The 23,258-nt window shown below is 40.3% G+C and overlaps 1 protein-coding gene across 6 annotated transcripts in view; it reads left to right on the forward strand.

Annotated features, from left to right (window-relative positions):
- NKD1 (NKD inhibitor of WNT signaling pathway 1) overlaps window positions 1-23,258 on the forward strand; it is a 156,298-nt gene that overhangs the window by 35,454 nt on the left and 97,586 nt on the right. For 4 of the 6 annotated variants that reach the window (XR_011728501.1, XR_011728502.1, XM_071756874.1 and 1 more), the window contains exons 1-3: window positions 20,146-20,571; window positions 20,709-20,741; window positions 20,937-21,094. Coding sequence is in view for 4 of the 6 variants with exons in the window: in XM_071756874.1 (XP_071612975.1) it covers window positions 20,547-20,571; window positions 20,709-20,741; window positions 20,937-21,094 (216 nt within the window). In the remaining 2 variants the exon portion in view is untranslated. Of the gene's footprint in view, window positions 1-20,145; window positions 20,572-20,708; window positions 20,761-20,936; window positions 21,095-23,258 lie in introns of those variants that run through there. The other 2 variants (XM_071756875.1, XM_071756877.1) reach the window with 2 other exon arrangements.

Below are 23,258 nucleotides of genomic sequence, written 5' to 3' on the forward strand. Positions count from 1 at the left end.
CGTGGTGTGCTTTATGTCATACAATACAGGTTGATTTGGAAACTATGTGCTTTGCATCTCAAGAAAGAAGACAGTTAGGGGATATAGGGAGAAGTACTGTCTATACATTCCCTGTCATTCTGCCCTGGAGTAAGTCTGGTTATTCTGAGAAACATTTAACATTAATTTCTTGGTGAAAGCAAAGTTGTGAAACGAAGTTTTTTGACAGAGTAAGAAATAGCATCACATGAATCAAAACTACTTATTCTACTAAATCTGTGCCACACTGTGGGGCATGAGAATTCTGTTCTGTCCTCACCTCAGAGTGCACTTGTCCTGCACTGTGGACACCTTATTTACAATAGCTCTGACTGCACCAGCTCAGATCAGATTGTGCTTCTTTGCAGAGATTCTACTTCTTTCCATTGCCTGGAGAGTTGTGCTGAAGGACTAGGACCTTGGCTTTTGGAAAGAATGCATATCATATTTCTCTCCAAAGTCCATCTGCAGCTGTCCAGGAACTGCACAGTGAGATTGTGGGATTATGTCTACACTGTGAGATGAAGAGTTGTTAAAGCTTTACTCTTTACCCTCTGACTCAAACTTTCTTTCCCAATGACTATTAGCCCAGCTGCAGTTTTGACTTAGAACATTCACATATTCAGGAAGAGCTGGCTTGTGTTATCTCTTGGCAGACTGTTCTGTAGCCTGTATAGTTTGCTTGTGTCTGGTCCATCCAGACTTACGAACAATAGCTTGAGCCCATGTTAAAATACCAGGCATGCTTCAGCAACTATAGGCACCGATTCCTGCTCTGATGCCTGCCTTTTATTTTCCTTTCTTTTACTATCAAACACAGTTTATGATCTTAGAACTAATTTACTTTTGCAGTGTCACATGTACAGGCACTGTTTTTTCTTGTGCTCCCCAAAGGTGCAGAGTTGGGGCTGTGACAGACATGGGCACTGTGAAATGGGGGTGGGCCAAGCACTGAAAATACATATAAAAAAGTCAGCAAAGATTCTCTGAATCTCTTTGAGTGAGTTTGTTTCTCTGCCTCTCAGTTTGTATGTTCTTTTGGCAGGAACTCATTCTGATCTTATTTTAAGTGTGTAAATCAGAACAAAGCCCCATGCCTTTGAGTCAAATATGAGGGAAAGCAGCCTGGCATGGTATATGGCATTATGTACTGCCAAGAATTCCATTTGGATTCGTAGCAAAAGGGAATTCTTAACCAGGTTCAGTTTATACAAGAGGGAGTTACTACTACAGAGGGAGTCAGATAAATAGAGTGACGCAGCACTGAAACAAAAATGGAGCTGGGGATCACAGTAGTGTGTGTTGAAGGCATTTGTTGGGAAGTCTATAGAAAGGAGAAAGCGAAAAAGAGGAAAAAAATCAGTTCAGAACAGGCATGAACAATCAGCATAGACTCATTTTTCTGGAACATGCTAAGCTGGTAAGATACATGGTATTTTGACTAAAATCCAGTGATTACTCTTTCCCTGACTATTATAACTATGCTTAAACTCTCAGAAAGGGATGGTGGCATCAGATCGAGTGGAGAGGAGAGCAGCCCTGGTAATTCAAGTCAGCATAACTAAAAGCATGATTTTAAAAAGAGTGATTTTCTCTTTTAAGGTTCAGTGCTCTGACCAGCAGAGATTTGTGCAGGAATATAGAAAACATACACTATTTTAAATTGACTAGTGGTAACACTGCAATATTTGTTCTTAAGTTTTGGACTGACACTGCTATTTTTTCTCTTTCCAGTTCGCTTTTGATTCTAAAAATTGGACAAGAATTTGTCTTTTAGGGGGAAAAACATCTATTTCCAAATTTATTGCTTTGTATTTTTGGACTCAATACTTACTTATTTTTTAAGTACTGGGTAAATTGGCCTATTTTGGAGCACCTTCACATGAGAAGAAGTCTAGCAGAAAAACTTCACTGTGATAATTCTGGTGGTAAACTTTATTATGCAGAGAAACTCTAAAAGGATGCTAACATTTGCTCTCTAGACAGTTTCCCTCCACTGGGAAGTTTGAAAGTATCTTCAAGATAAGTTGAATAAATCAGCTGCAAATTCATTCACCTTAGTTAGTTTGCTTCCTATACAGTATTGCAAGAACTGCCAGCTCCCTTTGTTTCACTGGAAGGAAGAACTATTTAATAATTTACAGTTCAGTTGCAGCACTTGCCACCACAGAATTTTGTGGACACAAAATAGATTCAAGAAGGGATTAAACCAATGTCTGATTAAGCATTGCTGCTGGGTTGCACACTCTAACTTGAGGCATTCCTAAATTTTCACTTGTTGGCATCAGGAAGGATAATGGAGATATATGTGAGCATGGCCTATTCTTCCCTTCACATCTTGTAGTGCTTAGAAACCTGATAGTGACTCATTAGTTGGACAAAATGCTGCAGATTCTACACTTCTAATTCTCATCAGTCTCTTTTCAGAGATGCACAGTGAAAGGTTGAGAAGCATTGGTCCCAAATTGCACCACAGGAAATTCTGACCAGGTATAAGGGTAAAAAAATTTACAGGAGTTTGGACTAGATGACCCTCAGAGTACCTTCCCTGGAATATTAAATAATTCTGTGATTACCAAACTGGAGGAAACTTGGGAATACATTACAAATCACTGCTATTGCAGGAAATATCCCCTTCCTGCCTCTTCAGTCTCTTTCACAACTTGATCAAATTTCCATTTCAAAATGGTTGGTAGGGTCAGTGGAAAAAAAAATCTAGGGACCTTCAAGCTTCAGCTTCTGTGCACTGCTCTTTTCCTCTCCCAGGTTAGGTCCAGGCTTCATAATTTAAATAGCAGTCTCATCTCACTGTTTTCCTCTTTGGATAGAACTAAGGATCAGATACTGTCAATCCAGAGCTACTGTCCTTTGACCCACACAGCTGGAGATTCCCTGACTGAGAGGAGACCTCTCTCTTTCCAGTAACTTAGGAGGAATAACAGTTTATTGACAGTGTGTCAACTGAGAGATTTCTAGCCGTGTGTATTTGCCAAAATTAGACTTCATTAAGCCTACCAGAAAGAGATTAGGACCTTTTCATTAGTCCCCTTGCTTTGTCTTTGTAAGTATGGAAACTAAATTCCTTTTCCATTCATTATGCCTCTTTTTCTGAACAGTACCAACTGAGGATCCTGTCCTGCTTGCAAATCCCCCATCACAGCACTCACTCTTACCCCATTAGACAGCTGGATGAACTCTGCTTCACTGACAGAGGAGCCCTGAGCAAAAGTGCAAACATCCCAAACTTGTCTTTCTCAGTAGGGAAAAAACCATCAAGAAAACACTAATTTTTTTTCATTCTTAATCTTAAACCTGTACTATGATTTGCAGAACCCAAGATGTTATATGAGTGTCATATATATTTCCTGCAATTTCAGTATTTCTCCATACTTTTCAAGAATAATTTACACTTATTAGCCTCCTTAGTATTGTTCACCCTTGTAATATTTTAGTTTAGAAAAAAAACATTTTTAAAGTGTCATTATTCCAGCAAATGCAATGTTGATGTACTATAGAAGTGTTCACTTGAAAGGAATATTCAATTTAAACACCATCTAAATATTAGAAATGCTTTTCTATTTCCTGGCTCATCACTTCATTGTAGTTCACAAAATATATAAATCTATTCTAGTACTTCAGTTCATAAAGTTTTTATTTTGAAAGATCTGTACTAAGTCACAATCAAATACATCTTTTTACATCTGCCAGTCCTCCTCTTGCTGTTGTCTGGTTGATTTAATACTCTTCCAGATGAGCAATTGATCCCTTTGTCTGGTCTCTCATTTCCTGAGTGAAAATAAGTGACCCTAATAATGTCCATCCTGCCTGAAGCCGAGCTCTACAGAGCTCCCTGCCCATTACATGCAGCACTTCTCTCTCACAGCAATTTGCCTTTGCAGGAATTTGTTTCATAACCAAGTTTGGCTGCAAGAGAAAAGACTGTAGCTCTCCCCTGTGGTTATCAAGTCACTATTTTTGGTTTTATTTGTTGTTTGGGTTTGGTTTTTTGTGTGTCAGTGTTCTACATGTTTAGCTTTGTCAATCAGGTTTACTCTAAAGTAGAAAAAAAAGAGGATCTGGTCAAATAATGACAGCTAAGCAGTTGCCAAACGGCTGCTTGTAACATTCTTTAACTGGGTTATCAGTTCATGTTGAGAGAAAAGAAACCTGGTACAAGGAGAGCTTTTGATTTGAAGAGTGTGTTCTCCATATCTATTGCTTTGTGATGTTAATTTTGAGATTTCAAGAGGCAGGTGAAACTGGAGGCTTGCAGACTTACTTGCTAGATGGCTTTCTGCTTGCTTTACTCACTCAACTATGTGATAGTCTTTTCCTGTGCCAGTGAAGGTTTGAGCTCCTCTGTACCCCCAGGTGTGGACTCCAGTTCTCACTGCTCTGACCTTGCTGTCAGAGTGTATTGGTGTTTCTGTCTTCTTTGCCTCTTTGAAGCATAAAAGTGGATAACCCAGAGTAGGCTGCTGGAGAGTGTGGGACATCAGAATAAAAAAATATTGCTCCGAAAATATAATCTTAATGTTGTATCCCAGTGTTAAAATTCATGTAAGTAGGTATCAGTGTATGCAGACAAGGAGCTAAAGCTGTTTGTGTGCTGTGTAACATAGCAGGAGAGCCTTTTGATTTACTGAGCAGCTTTGTCTAGATTCATAGCTGCTTCTTTGCATGCTTAAAATTATCTTTACTGTTCTAAGAACAGATAAGCTGTTCTGACCTCAACAGGATCATCAGATAGATCTTCTTAACCGCTATTATACTGATTATTTTTTAATAGAAAATGCATTCACAATTCTGCATTAACGTTGGGATTATGTTCAATATACAAACACCCTCAGAAGAGCCTTCAGAGTGAATAACTATCTTCCCATTTAATTATCTTTATATCATCAAATATAATCTGGCAATGAGTTTATCTGCTCTGATCACCCTCTCAACATCAGTTATCATCCTCCTGTAGTAATGGGCTGTTATTGACAGGGTACACTAGAGCCTCATCTAGAGTACTGATGCTTTGTGGGTATCAAGGTTTTGCAAACTTTGCTGGGTTGCTTTCAAACTTGGTAAATGTTTGGCAATGATAACTGGATCATTTGTGTTTTTATGAAAACATCTATATGGTAATGCTTCAGTGAAGTGTGACTTAACTTATTTCTAAGCACCCATTCAATGACTTGAGAAATCAATCCTCTCATAAACTATAGATCTATTTCTGTTATGAGAAGCATTTGCTATTTGGTAATGAGCTAATATTTTCCACTTGTTGAATAGCCCTACTTTTACATGTGACTCTTCTGATAAATACCTGGATCCCAATCAGTGTTACTGCTGGGATTGCTGCTAATGTGTTTCATCCCATGCATGTTATACTGGAACGCAGTGCAGTATTCTCACCCCAATGCATTCTAGGCTTAGGCAACTTTACCAATCTCTTCCACAATAACTCCAGCATTTGTTTACACCTTCTGTTTGAATAACTCAGTCAACTGAGATTATCTTACAACACAGCTCTTCACTATAGGAATAACAGCAAATATAGGCTGGGCAAGATGGCATTGTGGCAGGAAAACAAACTTTGTATGGATACTGCAAGCTGTGTCAAGTGGGTGTGTCAGGACCTAATTATGCTTAGCATGTGGGTTTTTTGATCTGTAATGAAAACAGGATCTGCAGAATCAGATCTCTGTGAAGCACTGTTGTCATTTCATATGGCTCAGTCATTCAGTAAGGCTTTGAAATTATGAAGTAAATGGAGGTGACGACTGAAAAGCAGATATGGGGAGGTGTTAGCCCATAGGTCACTTGATAAACTCACTGTTTTGTAGCAACTTTTTGATGTTGGAGCTGTGTGAATTCATGTATCAAAAACAAAAAAGTGTTCAAGTGTCCTAGAAGTGTTTTCTCTAGATCTGGGACTAGCAAATCAGTAGCCCTTTATTTAATGTTCCAGTTGCATTTGCTCTTTTTTTCTACCAGCTGAATTGATTGCTTTTGCTAAGTGCACAGAAATATCTCAAAATACTTCTGACTTCCTTTCCAAAATATAGATCAGGTTCTGGTTTGTGCTACCTCGGCTCACAGCAATCAGTTGGTATCTTCCCATTCCAGTTGTCTTCCTGTCCACTGGGCTGCTGAAAGGAAAAGATTCAAGTTTTATGCTCAAATCTAGAGCCTCTTGAAGTGACTTTTTCCTTCTTTTTGTACCTGATGTTGACCTGCAAGTCCAGATGCATTTGAGTGTGTATGAACTGGTTCATTGCTTAATCTGGGAGACCTTACAGCTACTTCTGTATGCCAAAAATACAAGTTTTTTTTAAGTCCTTTGCCAGTTCAGGTGAGGTCTCTTCCTCCTGACCTCTTGGTGATGCTGTGGCCAGCAATGCTCTGTGCTGGCTGGTTCAAGTGCATCAAGGGCTGGTCCTGAATTGAAGTAATTCAGTTCTCTGAAAGGGAAAAAATTTTGCAGCCTCATTGGTGCCAGATCAGAACAGAATAGCTGACTGCTAACAAATCTCCTGCCCTTTCTGACCATCTTGTGAACCATTTGAGTTTGACTTTGAGCTGAAAAAATGCCAGAGCTTTCACTTTGGCTTAGCAGGAATAGCAAATCATAATGGGGCTCATTGTCTCTCACCTTGTCAGTAGAGTGATTTGAATTTACAAGAGTAAATAAGAAACCACAAGGCAAATATGTTCAAGAACACAAAACTGTCATCTAGAATTCGTGTGACATCGAAACATCAGAAGTACCTGTCCCCCTGCTCCTCCTGAGAGACAATTAAGACTTGATCACTCTTTCAGACCTTTGTGAAAACAACCATAAATACATGCATTTGGGTGACAATCATAAGTATGGGAAATGTATCGCATACTTTGAAGTCTGTAGAGTTCAGTCCCTGGGAAAAAAAAAAAAAAAAAAAAAGGAACATATAAAGAGTTTCTAGAAATGTGGGCTAAGGGCGTAATTTTGCTGAACATGAGATCCCCAGCTTTGTAAATCTGTGACCATTTAAATCTTGGGGAATCACTGTAAGGGCTTCATACTGCCTAACAGATTCATTCTCATATTAGATGATCTCTGTAGCCCTTTGTGCCAATTGTGGCAAATTGCCAGAAAAAGGCAGATTTTAGCAATCTCCTCATTAAGGAAAACATCTGAGGAAAATTTCTGAGAACTTGGCTTTCAGCTGTATTTCTTCTGCATTTTCATGTTCTTAAGAAAGAATTTATATTGCCACCAAAGAATCTTCAGCAGAAATATCTCCAGGCTTGAAAGCAAGAATGGAAAGCACTATTTACCGGTAATTTGTAAAGTTTTGTGTGAATTTTAGAGCACTTTTTATGTATTAAGAATGTGCTCATCTGCCAGCAGAATCAGGGCTCATGTCTGAGCTGCCAACAGCAAGAGACTGCGCATGTATCAGGAAGGGTTTGTCAACTGCTCCCTTCTTTTAATTTGCATGGTTAGTGCTGTGAGGTTTATGCAAGGCAGCTCTCAGGGGAGGGGACTGAAAGTTCTTTGAAGTCCTTTGTGGTGGCTGTCTAATCTGAAGAAGAGGATTACTTTCTTTCTGCCAGAAGCACATGACAGTTTGGTAATTAATGAGCATCATAAAGTTCTCTTTTTCTATTAGATACCCATTAGTAAACCTGGGATGGTTGTCATTTTGGACAAAACCATGCATATCCTCATTTTATCCTAACATCAAAGGGGATCTCCTACTGTCTGATGCTGAATGCTCTAATTGTGTTTGCGTTCGGTGGAGTTGGTTGCAGAATGCATCTGAAACAAGTCTTGGCATAAACTGTAGGTCCTGTGATTGGACACACAGCCTGAGCCTTCCCAGAGCTAACAGCTTAAATGAGTGGTGGGTTTCTCTATTATTTTAAACATACTGCTCTCTTCCTCTCCTGTCTGTCTGTTTATGCTATTTGTTTTCCTTTGAGAATACAGGAATTAACATACTTTCCACATCCATATCATGCTGAAAAAAGGAAAGCACTGTGTTGGGCTATATCCCTTTTGCCTTTTGATATAGTATTACAAAAAGTCTTTCTTTAGGATTTAAGAGCATTTCAGGTATTAAAGCTCTCTTGGGTTGTCTTTTTCACATTATTCTGAAAGTACAGAATGGTTTCCTGCTCTTTATATTTGGCTCTTTTATACTGAAACAGTTGAAAAGTCCTAGTCTGTGGACTTTTTCTTTTTGAGAAAATGTCACCCTTTCTTCCAAAGGGTCCCATTTCTGAATGCAGTGTAGTTTCTTCAGCTGCATTTAATCTCCTTTAGAAATAAGAAGAATGGCTAAGCAGCCTTTTTATATATTCTGAATTTAAGAATGTATTTTTTGAGGGTCAGATGCTCATCCTATACTCAAAATCTCTGCCGAACACAGGGAAAAAACTCAAGGATACACAGGTGCCTTTTCTATAAATGAGCTTGGACCATAAAACTCCACTCCAGTGAAATGTGATGGTTTCAGAGGGACTCTACAGTTGTAAAGCCAAAAGAGGAACACACATAATTAAGATTCCTATCGGGTTTGGTTGTTTTTTGTTTTGTTTTAGATTTTTTTCTGTGGGTTTTTTTTTATTTTCTTTTTTTTCTTACATTATTTCATCTTTTAATAGGATTATGTCTTTATTATTTGTAGTATTTGAGGGGGACAGAATTCCTGGTCAGAGTTAGTCTGTATGCTGCACGTTATGACTTTTAACTCAGTATTAGCAAATAAAGTATTACTAACTTTTACATCTCACATGGGGAAAAAGTCCTGGTCCAGCAATACAGTCCAACAATACAGCTGTAACCATCTTCAGTATAAAAATATATAAAATAAAGCCAATTGCCTTTAGCTAGCAAAAATGTTTAGTATAATCAGAGACACGCTAAAATATGGGTATAAGGGAAATTGGCAAAAATAGGATGTTCTTCCTTTATAATAAAACTGGAATAGAGGTATTAAAATGCTTCTGAAACGAAATTGTACACTACTCATTGAATCGCTGGGCAGATGCATTTATGTAAACAAAGTCAAATCAGAATTGGAAAGTATTTTTCAGAAGGTATCTGAAGTCTTAAAAATATGATACAATGATAATTATTATAACTGTTATATCTAGTTCTTGGACTTTCAGTCATGATTTTGAGTCATCATTGCCTTTAGGAGATGAAAGAGATGAGTAATACCATTGAATGTACAAAACCACTTGTAAATATAATTCCTGTATTCTGTCATGTTTCAAATTGGAACTGGTCAGAAAATTTATTGTGGAACAGCTTTTCGTTACAAAATGGCAATCTATATCAATGCTTCTCTTTTGACAATACTATGAAAATATTGGAGCGGGATAGCTGAACAGAGTTGAAACAGAAGTTCTTATTATTCTTGGAAGAACTTCTTGACCATGTGGAGTAGCTTTTTAGCCTATTGTTTAAAATTAAGAAGATAATCAGTGCTTTGTAGTAGAAAAAGCCTAAAAATCAGAAATACAAGCTTAAATCGAAAAAGAACATTAAAAATTTATGAAAATTTTGAGGTTTTTTTCCTCTCTTAGAATGATTTTAAAATACTTGTAGAATTTCCTACAAAGCAGTAGTCCTACTTTTCTGTACAGCTCTGATCACAGCTGCAAGCTCGGGACAAAAGGTGACTGGGAGCAGTCAGAATTGATTTATGAAGGGGAGAGATCATCCCTGCCAAACATGGTAGCCTTCCACAGTAAAAGGTGGATGTTGCAGTGGATATTATCTTGACTTCAGTAAGACTTTTGACACAGTCTAACATAACATCCTGACTGACAAACTGATGAAGTAAGAGCAAGATGAGAGGACAGGGAGGTGGACTGGCAGCTGGCTCAGCTGCTGGGCTCAGAGTCCTGTGATCAGCAGGATGAAGTCACCAGTGGTGTACCCAAGGAGCAAATACAGGAGCCAGATACTGTCTGACATCTTCATTAATGACCAGGATGAGGCTGTGTTATCCTGTTTGACCTGATTTAAGATTGCTACATTTAAACTCCTTATCTGTTTGCTAGGGTGCAATAGTTTGGAGTATACATTTCAATTGTGTGAAAGATTGGCTATTAAAATATGAGTTTGTAGTAAGAGCAATATAGGAATTTTAAACAAAGTTACATTATCCATCTCATTGGTTTGTGCTACAGAAAACAATTTGTGAACTATAGGATATTCAACCATAATCCAACAGCAGGGAAGAGCTAAAGTATATTATTTTTCCATAGAGATTTATGCTGATTTGTAGAATTTTAAATCCAGTTTTATTAATGCCTTCCCACTCTCAGTAGGAAATACTCAGAGCATATGAGGAGTTTTAAGACATATGATTTTATTCTAATAATGTGGATATTATTGTGCAGCTACTCAGACATAAAGAGAATGAATTGCACCTCATGGGTCTCTTGAAATCAGTATGAAGTCTCCAGACCAGCTCAGTGGCTTAGTTGAACTCAGCACAGGAATTTTCTTCCTCTCCTCCATGGAGACAATACTTATTGAACTTCTTCAATAGGTCTCAAAAGCTCGTGATCTACTTCAATTTTTGTGCTAGGTAGTTTTAGAATTGCTGGGCAGAATGCTGGTCTCTAATGGTGACCAAAAAGTAGGTGCCTGGGATAACATATCTTGTTACTTCAGTCATCCTGTGGTCTCTAGCAAGTTGTTACTCAACAAGTTCTTGAAACTGAGATGCCTTCTATGGATTTAGAAACTCTCAGTAGATTTCCCTTATGTTGGTTTGTGCAATCTTTCCTTGAGCCTGGGTAAGCTAGAGGACTGGGGATGACATAGCTGTTATTTGATGTGTTTTGTCTGTGGGAGTGTGATGAGGAATAGTTGGTGTGGTTGCTGGGCAGTGGCCTTCCTGTCTGCACAAGAGGGCTTATTAGAACAGACCCTAAGATCAGAGCAGTAAAAAAGCTTTTATTGATACAGTTGTTTTCATGCTATTGAAACTTTCAGTGGTGACATTATTACTCCTTGGAGAAACAGAAAGCCCACCTTAACCCATGTAACTTACACACCAACTGCTTTACGTACGATGACAAAGGTGTGATCTCTCAGGCTTTTGTATATGCTAACTTAAGCCCTGTTCAGATGAGTAGTAATATATTCCCTCTGTTCTTTGTGTAGCATGCAGGAGGGTTTTTTTTGTGTGTTTAAAAAAAAAAAAAAAGTCAGAATCATTTCTCCCTTCAAGACTGGAGGGAAAAGGAACTTCAAGTCTTTACACCCTTTACAGAGTGTGGAACATGTCTCATCCAACTTTAGCTGTCTAGAATATCTTCATCTAGTCACCCAATCTCCCCTTATAGCCAAGGGAAGGGAATAGCCACTATATCTTGACCTATTTTAAATGTCTATATTAAGATGGAACAAATCATGTCCTAATAGATACTTTTAGAAAATGATTCATCTCAACTTAATATAGACATATGAAATAGGTCACATGAACCATGTATTTCTCTCCATCGTCTGTAGAGGGAGATGAATTCTACCTAGTATGTTTTCAGGAATTTATATTTTTTTAAGTCTGAAAGATTCCCCGAAGACATCGCAAGAAACTACCACAAGTGAGGGCAGGAGCACACGCAGGGTTTGTGGTTAATGTGACAGAGGTCTTTCACCTTTTTGACCTGCTGACAGAGACAAAAGAGGAAGCCTGCAATGCTCCATCCTGCCTTTGCAGGATGCTGGCAGAAATGCTGCTTTGGTTAGACATGGTCTGGCACTAGTTCAAAGCCACCATGGCAAAATTACTGAATGCCATGAGAGGAATTGGAGGCTCATTAGTTTTATGCAAATAACAGAATTCCTGTAGCTTCTGTCATGTATTTGAAAATATACGATGTGAAAGGACACAGAGTGTGGAGTAGAGCAGCAAAGTGGATCTCCATGGGTTATCTTCACTTCATTCAAACTAGTGCAGCCCATCAGAATGCAATAATTATGTCATTAATGCCATAAAAAATGCTGCAGAAGTAGACTGAAGAGTCCACATATACAACAAACAAATGAGATCAATGTGCAGCATGCTGGGTAGTCTTGTAACACTGACAGTTATTAACAAAATAAATAAAATTAAAATGTAGAAGAAAATCAGAGAAGTATAAATTAAATGTTAAAAGAGTTTACTTGGTCATCTTGTATCTATTCATCTGCCAAAACTTCAGAAGTTTCCATGTAGAAGTAAAGAAGCTTTTGGGTTTAAGCTTATTTAAGGTAGTTTTTTCTTACAAAGTGCTTCCAATGGAAGCACAAGACTGGCTCAATACAGATAAGACACTAAATGAACAAAACAAAACTGCTTTACATGGCAAAGTTTAGTGAATACAGGTGAACAAGGACCTTCAAGCTCTTTGTGCTGTACTTGTTGCACCAATACAGTTGCACTGGGCTTGTGACTTCTGTTTTCCCTGCAAGGAATTCAGTGTGCACAGGGCTCAGTCTGTCATCACCTGGGGTGTGTGTTGTGTGTTGTGCTGGGCTAACAGGCCCTAACTTCTGCTGCCTTCCTCCATCTTCCCAGGTCTATGTCTGAAATGAGGCTGTTACTAATTCAACAGCTGTGGTTATCTGCATAGATGCTGAGCATCATGCCAGGACTGTGCTTTGTGTGCCCTGGGATGAAGTTAACAGAGAAGCTGGAGTTAACAGTCTGGATCTTTTTTGTTTAAGTCTTGTGTAATTCATTACCAAGACTGCCTGTAGGCTACAGGCAGCCAGGGTCTGCTCTGTGTCCAGTGGAGCAGAAACATGCATCCTGAAAAGGAGAATGGCTGTTGTCTTTGTCACCACTCCTCACTCTATCAGTTGCTCCATGCCTGCTGCATCACAGCCTTTCCATCAACACCATTCTTTAGTGTAAGCAGAGTATCTGTGGAGAAAAGCAGTAGGAACCAAAGATTCCATGTGTAAGCAACTTAAAAATAGACTTGAAGGTTTGTTTTTCCATATCTTAATGTTAAGAAGAATACATTCTTTTATAGCCAAGTATAATTTAGGAGGACAAAATACTTGTGGCACCGGATTTGTTCAGTGACGTAGTGGCCCAGGCTTATTTTTTAGAGTAAAGATTTCTTTCGCAGTATGATGTTGTTATGAATGAGTTTGCCCAAACACTTTGGAACTGTTGTAAGTCATAAAGAGCTTAAAAGATAGTTTTACTGACATTTTTAATCCTTTTTGGATCTCCATTAAGTAAAATACTTCTTGTACTTTCTTATTTGTAAGCACAACGTGAACCCCAGTTATTGTAGCAACAGAGCTTCAACAAGCTTCATGCTTATTTTTAAAAACCAAGCAAAATGAACATAGAAGTGCTGTGCTGAACCAACATACATTGAATTAAAGCCTTTCACATTTTATAAAAGCTTTGCAAAGGGCATTATATTGAAAAGGAGGCTGGGTGTCTGTCCAACTCTGTAGTTTCAAATCTGCTGGTTCCAGAGATGGAACCTAAATACAAAACATAGATGCAGATCCTGATGCTTACATTCTCTTTTCAAAATTCACAGCTTTGTCAACACGTGACAGTATAAATAAGTGTATTAGACTTCACCAGGCTGTAGCTATAAATAATAGGACAGCGATCAAGCAACTTTCTTTCTCCTACCTCCACTCCTCACTATGCATTCCCACTTTTTTGGGAAGTGACTTGACACAACCAGTGTTGTATAAAGCTGTGACTCTTATGCCAGCTGTTTTTCCAGATCCTTTTATTCAAAAGAAAAGCAACAAGTTTACAGAATGGTAAAAAAAAAAAAAAGCTTCTTGTAGATTTAAAATTTTTAACAACACTGAGCAGGCAGCAGTAGTGTGGAGGAGCTCAGCTGGCTTGTCTGACAGTAGCCATTTGCTTTAATGCAAGACACGTTTCTTTTGTCCACGTGCAATGAGTATCCTCCAGAATGGATATGAAAAGTAATAAGGAATTGTATGATTTCATGGTGACCCTCAGTGCCATGCTTTGAACAGACTTATGTTGTCAGCTGTCAGGAATGGGGCTATCTTCAATCATCAAAGCATTTAGCAAAGTGTACAGTCTGCTGTTTACATTACTGGCCAGTACTTTACTCTCCTGAATACAGTTTAACCATTCCACCAAGTCTGTGATGAGTATTCTTTTTATTTGGCAGCAGCAGCAGTCCTCACAAGAAAAGCCTTGGAACATTGTTTTTGGACACAAACATACACAAGTTATTAGAACACAAGATCAAAGGAGGTGTCCCACTGTCTTCCTTTCAATGCTCCCATTGTGTTTGTATCCTGAAGCCTGCTAGAGAGTTAGAACCAGAGAAGGGGGAGGAGGGGGGAACCTTTGTACAAAGGTACTTGTCACTGAGAGAAGCCCATAAAAGATGATGTGAGAAAAGACACCAGGTGGAATATAAACCACCCTTATTGTTAAAAAATGCAAATAAAAATCCTCTCCTATATTAAACTTTGTCATTTTTTAGATGCTAAAGGAAAGGTTCTGATTATTGAAGTCATGGCACTACTTATTACTTTGCTTTTCTTTTTATGTGCAGCACACTGTACATGACATTGGCAAAAGTTATTTATCCTCTCTTTCTGTGTATTTTTATAGTTGCTAGCAAATTTCATCTCAGCAAAATATGGAAAAAAAATCTCAGAAATATCACACTTTAATATGTCTTAAGTTTTGTCCTTTTTATAAAGGACAACCACAGTGTTTCATATTTGTAAATAAACTGCATGTTTGTTTTATTTGGGAAGGAGCTGTGTTTTCCTTGGGGAAATTTTGACAGAAAAATTCCTGCTAATTCAGTATGATCTTTGAGTTCTTTCCCTTGCATCTGTAGTGAGATTACAAGTAAATAGATTCTAGATCCAGCATCCTTGAATATCTACTGAAACAGACAGTTGCTTCTAACTTGCTGGGGAAGCCTTGGTGCAGCTTCCTTGGCCATAGAGATATGACAGAATAACAGGTTTGACACTTGCTTTAAGCCATCATCTATTGTTTTCACTTTTTCCAATTTCTCTGAGCTGAAGTCTGCATTATTGAGTTGATTATGCAAAGTTCTTTGAGAGAAAAGATGCAGGACAAAGCAGGTGACAATTAACAGTTCTCAACAATGCAGCATTTTTAACAGAGAATTCTACCAGCTCCTCCAACACTCAGGCTTCCACTGAAGGCAGTAGCTAACATGGACTTTTCAGAGTCACAGATGGCAGGAACAAAGATTAACCCAGCATAAGTCTACATCATCATTGTGGATTCTTCCATTTAAGGATTTCCCTGAATACCATCCAAGTTGATGGGATAGTACCTGAAGAGTATTGCAATGGAGGCAGTACAAAGGACACCTGGCTGTCTCCTGGTGGTCGTTGTGGGAAGCAGTTTCTGCTGAATCAGCACTCATCACCCCGAAGCATCACTCCTTAAACCCAACAGCTACATACATGATGGGTTTTCTCAGCTTTGAAGGGAGGTGAAAGAGAAGTTAGCTCGATGATGAAAACTCTGTCCACAGAGTCCAAACTGGCACTATGAAGGTTGCAACGGTTTTCTCTAGCCCATCATCACAGGCTCTCAGGAGAAGTACAGGGATAATCTTTACGAATGTCTGGAAAAATTTCTCATGGTACCTGAGCATGTGCAATATCTGGCATGCTTACAAATAAGGGCAGGTGATGTAATGAATGTGCTCATTTGTGATAGACATCTTTCTGCTGCACAGACACTGTTTGAACTTGCTGATCAGTCTGTCTTCCCCTCTAGGGTCAGGGCAGTTGCTGACATCCTGGAAAAAAACAAAGAAAACCTGTGAAGCAAGTAGGCTTGGAGTTGAAAGGATGCCACAGTGCAGACTCATGCCAAAGCTTTGAGGCAGTAAGCCAAGGATGCAAAGTTGCTAAAACTAGAAGGTGCTGACATGCCAAATTGCAAAAATGCCTGAGGGGAAAATGCTGCAAAAACCCTGCCAACACCATAGGTAACAAAGACAAAGACCCAAAAGCTGAAACAGTGTCTTGTGACAAGCATCCCATTTGTGTGTCTTAGAAATGAGCCATCAAAGCACCCATATGTTCACCAAAACAGAATTTAAATGTTATTAAAAGGATCAGCCATACCTGCAAGACCAGGATTGTGACCCTAAATGCATCAGCAAGGTAGTAATTGAATCAATTGCTGGAGATATATCATTGCTGTGAGGAATTCTTTGTTGATGGATTAAAAGGGATTTCATTGGAAGTAGTTGAAATGGAGGTTGGGTGGGTTTCCTGCCCCTCTTTGTGATTTTGAGAGGGACAGGGTTAAAAATTCTGTGTTAGCTGGATCCTAGGGATCTCCAGAGCTTAGACATATTTAAGATTGTCCCTGACAATGGTGCTGACAGCAACAGGAGCATCTTTAGAAAGATGAATTCATATACATTCTTTGTTTCATAGCTGAGGAAACTTCTTTAATACTGCTGTGAAATATACACAGCTTATTTAGTGCAGAGAAGGAGCAACACAGTTTGCATGTTACTGCCTCTGTGTGCACAGTTTTTTAAGAATTGCAGAATTACATGTTTTTCTCCACTTTAAAAAGCACAGCTCAACCCTTACTTCTGCTGGAGGTGACCTAGCATGCCTTGCATGCCACTTCAGGTGGAAGAGAATAAGAGACCTTAGGAGGCCAATACCAGACTTCTTTCATCTTCAGCTGGATGGGAATGTGGCAGGGGAGGGGAAGAAAAGTACAGAAAGCAGAAGAACTGGAAAACAGTAACCTACCACTACTTCTGTTACCCAGACAGGAAAATCTGTGTGATTCTTTCATCTATTGTATTTTCCCTCCTCCTTCTGGTCCTACACGTAGGAAAGAGCAGTGTGGCAGAGGGGTTGAATTGCTGTCATCCTGCCTTGGGCACCAAGCAGACTGACTCCATGGTGGGTGTCAGTGGTTCTGGCATGTGGCTTGTGTTCTGGGCCTCCTCCACTGGCTGTGTGGACTTTCTGAGTCAGTCAGGAAGTCTCTGTAACAGGGAGGTAAATCCTAACAGCTCTTGGGGTTTGCTACACTAGGCTATGTATGTAGGTCTCTGTCTTATGCTATCTAGACCTGCCACTCTGAAGCCAGGGACACCATGAGTGTGTAGTGTACCATTTTTACCCTGGCTTCTAAATAACTTTTCAGGACACTTGCTTTCATGTAGCCTTTCGAGTGTTTATTTATATTTAGGTACATTTTGAATCTAGATCTTTCCAATGCTGGTTTACTTTACCATTTGCTAGGCTAGCATTTATTTTTGCCCACTGTTTTGTATCTAATGTGGAAATATAGAATCAAACCAGATGTGGGTTTGACTGATATCATTGCATAGAAGTAATCCACTCCCTGTCAGGACATGAGAACAGCCTTCAGAGTTTAAAATACCATCACAACAACACACAGAGTTCTTCTCAATCTAGCTGATGATACAACTGTTGCTATTGAGAGTATTGTCATTAATTTTCCTATGCTACTGAATAATGAGAATTTATTCCCAGAGTGTACTTACTCACTTGTTTCTTGGGCAAGATCAAGGTTCGAAAGGGTTTTCTGTCCTCTGGAAAAATAGAGTATAGTCAGAACTAATGAAAGAGCAATGAATAATACTCTAAGTCATGGCTTTCAAAGTTAAAAAATTCCACTGGTGTCATTGGGTAGACTTAGAGACCCTTTAATCATCAGTACAGTTTTATGAATGGTGTACTTCACTCTGATCTTTTAATAGACGTCACTACTTAACACACTTCTGGCTGCATGGAATGAAAAACAAAAGGCTTTGTGTGCCTCAGAGTCCCTGTAGTTTCGATGATCCTTATAATTTTATTGAGTTAAATCCTGAGGTCCCTGTTTACTTGATGTGCCATGCTAAATCCTACTGAAATCAAGTGGAATTTGTCTGTGCAACAACGTGCTCAAAGCTCCCAAGGTTTGGCCATTTAAGAATAGCTAAAACTTTCTTCCAGGTGGAGAAAGAAATAGATGCAGCTGTGATTTCTGCCCAATGTAATGTAATCAGCTTGTATTTGTGTTACTCCTGTGCTTGAGCAGTGCAGTGATCAATCCCATTGTATGTAGTCAGTTACTGACACTTGGGATCCTTTTGGCAGATTTGCTCTCTTGTGAAAATGTTGCTCTTGCAGGGTACGTCATTGGCTGTAATGGAAAAGGGCTTGCTTTAAACTCTAACAAATGTTGCATGTGTGAAGGCTACAGTACACAGCAGTGACTGTTACCAATGCAAGTCTCTCCATCTCCCTGACTGTGACACAAGTGGACCTCTGTAATACACTGTGGAAGTGAGGGCTTCTTCCCCTAGTTGCTCATTCAGGCCTGCTGAACTCATGACATTCCCAAGGTATTAGGGTTTTTAATTTCTTTATATGCATCAGAGAGTTTTTACAAGTTTTCAGAGCCTAGGTGAGGCTCATGCCCCAAGGAATCTGATTCATCTATATCACTTTCATCCCCTCTTTCTCCTCCCCCCAGAAAGAGGAAATCTTCAAAGGAACAAATATGTCGCTTTAAATACGCAACATAAAAAATGGGCCAAATAAATTATTAAAATGCATTTTAAAGAAAAGATTCAAAAAAGATGCATGTTATTAGCTATTTGACAAGCAATTGATGTTGCAATGGCTGCATTTCACAGCACAAGTGTTTTCTTTGCTAGACAGATAAATAGTTGAAATAATGTGAGAAATTACTTTGCAATCATCCAAAGAACAATTTGGCTTTAAATTGTTCATTTAATGGGTTTCCATGGGCTGTGCTGCACAGTTGTTTCATACCAGACCTTCACCACATCCATGTGCTTTGGAATTCCTTCTAAAAATGAGCTCCGTGCCTGAACCTCCTCTCCCTGTCCCAATTCCCTGCAGAAGTGTTACTACATATGCTTTGAATTTTTTTTTCAGATGAGCTCCCAAGTCTGACTTCTTCCTCCCTGTGCTTGAAACAAATGGATTTGAAAGCACAGATGTGGCCTTGAAGTTGTTGGACCAGACCCATCTGGGTCAATCCCTACATAGTTTGACTAGTAGTTTCTTGACTCAAATTCTCAGAAGCCTTCATTTTTTTTTTTTTGTTCTAAATCTACTACGCACTCTCTTTTATCTCTCCTGGTTGAACTACAAGAATCTCAAGGGAAATGTGATTTTCATAAACAGAAAAATAATGACCAGCCAGAGGAAGGAAACAAATTTTTAATGACTGTGAGAACTGTCTTTAGGAAACAGCAAGTTTCCTTGTAGCTTATTCTATATGTAGAAAAAACCAAACAACAACCAAAAACCATTCATAGAATGGAGAAGGGGAGATTCTTTGTGTCTCATTTACTCCATTAATAATAATAATAATTCAAGAAAAAGCTGATAGTCATTTTTCTCCTGCTGCCAACATTTTGAATCACTGAGAAAGGGTTCCGGATCTGACCCTGAAAACTGTTATGACATTACCAGTGACTTCAGTAGGATCTCTTCTTGCACGGAGATGCCTGTGAAAAGCAGGACTAAGTCAATAGAACAACTGCTTTTCCAGACATGCTGCCTTCCTTCGCAACACGACACTGCTAAGCAGGGACACGAGGGGTTCAGGACCGCTCCATCACCGCATCCCGGGGTGGTGGAAGGCAGTCTGGCAACATCACAAAAGGCGCGCAGGGTGTCCGGTGTCCGGATCCCTGAGGGGATGGCCGAGAGGCACACACAGAGTGGCGGATAGGAGGGAGACCCACCGGCCCCGCGGAGGAGCTGCTTTTCCGCCAGTGGCGGGGCAAGGCCACCGCGGGCGCGCAGGGCGGCGCTGCCCAGTGGGGCGGCCCCCGGAGCCCCGACCCGGAGCGGGCTGGGGCCGGCGGTGGCAGCAGCCCGGGCCCGGAGCCGGCGGCAGAAGCGTGGGGCGGAGCGGTCCGGCTCCGCGGGCGCGGTCGCCGCGGGCGGGCAGAGCGGCGCATTGTCTGCCGGCGCCCCGGGGCTGTGCGGGGAGCGGAGCGGGGCCGGCACCGCCGCCCTGCCTGGCTGGAAGTGAAACGCGCTCCGGCTGCTCCTTTTTATTTTTTGTTTCTTTCTTCCTTTCCCTTTTTTTTTTTTTTTTTTTTTTTTCCTTTTTTTTTTTTGGAGCCTCCAAAAGGCTTACTCTCTCCTTTCATCTGCCGCCGCGGCCCAATGGGAAGGCGGAGGCTGCCTGCAAGTGGTCTAATCTCAATGAGGTGTCAATCATGTTCCCCGGTGGGTGAAGTAAGGTCTTTTGTAACCGCCTCTGTCTTTGGGAAAGAGAGGAGAGAGGAGGAAGACTGGAGCAGAGAGGGGGACGCCGGACCGTACTGCAGGAGAGGAACCGAGGTTTGATCTCGCTCGTGCGTTTTCAGGGAGAAGCGGAGCACATGGATTTCTAAACACGCTGGGATTTTATATATCTACAAAATAACAACAAGCGAACCTGACCCTACTGAGAACAGTCAAATGAATCGTAATTACAGATCAATGCGGAGAGATGGGGAAACTTCACTCGAAACATGGTTAGTTCCTTTCACTTGCTACTTCCTTGGCCCCTTCCCCTTATTCGCATTTTACTCGGGTCTCTGTGATTTTATACTGGTGTCTAATGATCTTCCTTTATTATTTCCCCCCCACACTCTTCTCCGGATCTGCCTAGCTGCCGTTTGTAAACCCAGAGAAAGTCCAGAAGGTACGGTCGGTTCCTTACTGTTAGTAACTTTGATTGCCTTTCCCCCGCTCCGGGTGCCTGCCCCGTCCCCCTGCCCTCTCCCCTTAACTTTCCGCCGCGGTTTGGGCTCTGCCCACCCCGGTCCCTCCTGTCCGCGGGGGTGGCCGTGGGGGCTCTGCGGGCGGCTCAGCGGCGGCATTGTCTCTTCTTTTCTAGGTGATAGTTTTGCGGTGAACGCCTCTCTGGCTCGAAAAGGGCTGGAGGACTGGATGGTGAAGCAGAAATACTCCGGAGGCAGCAGCAGCGGAGGCAGCAGCTCGGGACTCCAGCAGGGCTGCCAGCACCGGGCTGTGTGCAGGCTCTCCAGCGCCAGGGTATGTCAGCTCCCTCGCTGCCCCCACCCCTCGCCCCTGCTGTTGGAAATAGAAAAAAAAACACAAAAGCTCTTTCTACATCCCTCTCCCTCCCAAGGGCCGGTTGTGCAAAGGAAGGGTTTTCTTTGCCCGATTGCTGCTCCAAGGGGCTGCCCCGTGGGTGGTTTCGTTGAGTCCTTTGATTAAGTTGGGAGCTTCAGGGCGAAGTTGGTGCTGGTACAAAAGCCAGAGGAGTAAGGAGACCTGGCCGCTGGTGTCTGGGCAGTACGATTAGAACAAAACCCTTCACTAACAGGAACAAACTGAGAATCTCCTGAAAAACCCCAGCGCCCTGCCAGTGTGCGCAAGCTTGTGAACCCTGATTGGAGCACAAGTTCGTGACATTTTGGCAGAAGAATTCAGGAAAGGAGAAGTCCCCTAAGAGTGTACTCTTATTTGTTTGCTCTTTGCTAATAATGCGTTGCTGACTTTCTCCGTAAGAGTTACTGCACATGTCACTTGTCCCGGTTGTTACCACACTGGTTTCTTTAAACCCTTTCTCTTCCAGTCCTCCCGTATAAATCTGGGCTGGAGGAAATGTTTAAGTGTTGTGGGTTTGTTTTTTCTTTTGGAGGGGTTTTGTTTTGTTTTTTTTTTAATATCTCTTTAAATAAAAAGGCATGACAGGAGGTAAACAAACTTAACAATTCTCATATATGGTGCTCATAGTGTTTCAGAGTATGATCCAGAGCTTATTGATGTTTACTGAAAGACTCCTATTGACTTCTATGAGCTTTGGATCAAGCCCTGAAAGCTGCATCAGTGGAAAAGTAACCTGAGAGATGGTGAGATTGGAATCTGTGCTTCCCAGCAAGGAATGTGGCTCAGAAAGCACAAGCAGAGCAGGGCCACCAAAGCTCCTATGGGCTCTTTGCTTTTTTTAGCCACCAGTTACATTGTCAGAAGCCTGGACTTCTCCTTTCTCAGGAGAAATAAAATCACTAGTGGATACTTCATTTTAGGTGGGGTGTTGAAGCCTGTAGCAGATGTGTAAAATGAAGAAGCCAATTATTACCTTTTAGGTTTCACCAGTATTGTATTTAGAGGAAGAGTAATTATTTGGGAGTCAGTAGAAGTAAGATGAAGGTGGTAAGATACTGATCTAGGAGTTTGTAATCAATTGATAAACAGTCATGTTCATCTTGCAGGTGTGTGATTGGTTGCTGTGATTGTTATTGTGCTTTACTTGAAGACAATGTGACTTTAAAAAGTTCTCATTAGCAGTGGTACTTACATGCATGATACAGATACAAAGAGTAAAACCATGAACTTTTAATTATTTTTAATTATTTGCATTTTTGTGAGTCAGGCTTTTTAGATATATTCTACCTTTCACACACATGCTTTCCAGGAAGGAAGCTCAACTCACCACACTAAAGATGGTTTTAAAATACAGGAGTTAAAACTCAAAATCGAACTTCAGCTGTGTGAAATGTATTTTCTCCCACAAAGTTTGCTTTCTGAAAAGGAAAAAAAATAAAATCTTTTGTCAAAGGTACTTTGCTATGCACAAAACTCTTCAGTCCCATGAGGTCTGCTCAGCTGGAGTGACAGTAGAACAGCATTTCTCTTCGTATTCAAGGTGTCCTCCTCATAATAGCTCAGCAATTTGCAAACTATTACCTAAAAATTAGTCTATAGTTTTATTACATTATAAAACTGTGAATAGGTTTAAGTACATTTAAAAGCACTACTCCCATGAGGCTTTTTACTGTCATCCTGATAGAATTCTTTCTGACTGTTTGAAGATATTTGCAGTTTATTGACTAATATTGGGTAGTATCTGTATGCATAAATAGTTTGCCAATTGATTTAGTTTAATTGTCATCTTGTCACAGGCACACTGTGACAACTACATTAAAGTTCCTTTAAAATATGAACTTTTGGTATCATGGAAGGATGCATTTCTAATCCTACATTGGAACCAGATGTGCCATATGTACAGTCTTTTTGACAAGGCTTATGGAGTCACAGCTATTGACTCTGAGATTTCATGACTGGTTGACTTCTGAGATTTCTTTGTTCTCCTCTATGCTTATATCAAAATACAAAGTGATTTGTAGCCTAACCTGCTGGCAGCTCACTCACCTCAAGATGTAGAAATACTTGTCACTTCTACTGGTGG

Source organism: Heliangelus exortis, chromosome 13, assembly GCF_036169615.1.
Source record: "Heliangelus exortis chromosome 13, bHelExo1.hap1, whole genome shotgun sequence".
Lineage (NCBI taxonomy): Eukaryota > Metazoa > Chordata > Aves > Apodiformes > Trochilidae > Heliangelus > Heliangelus exortis.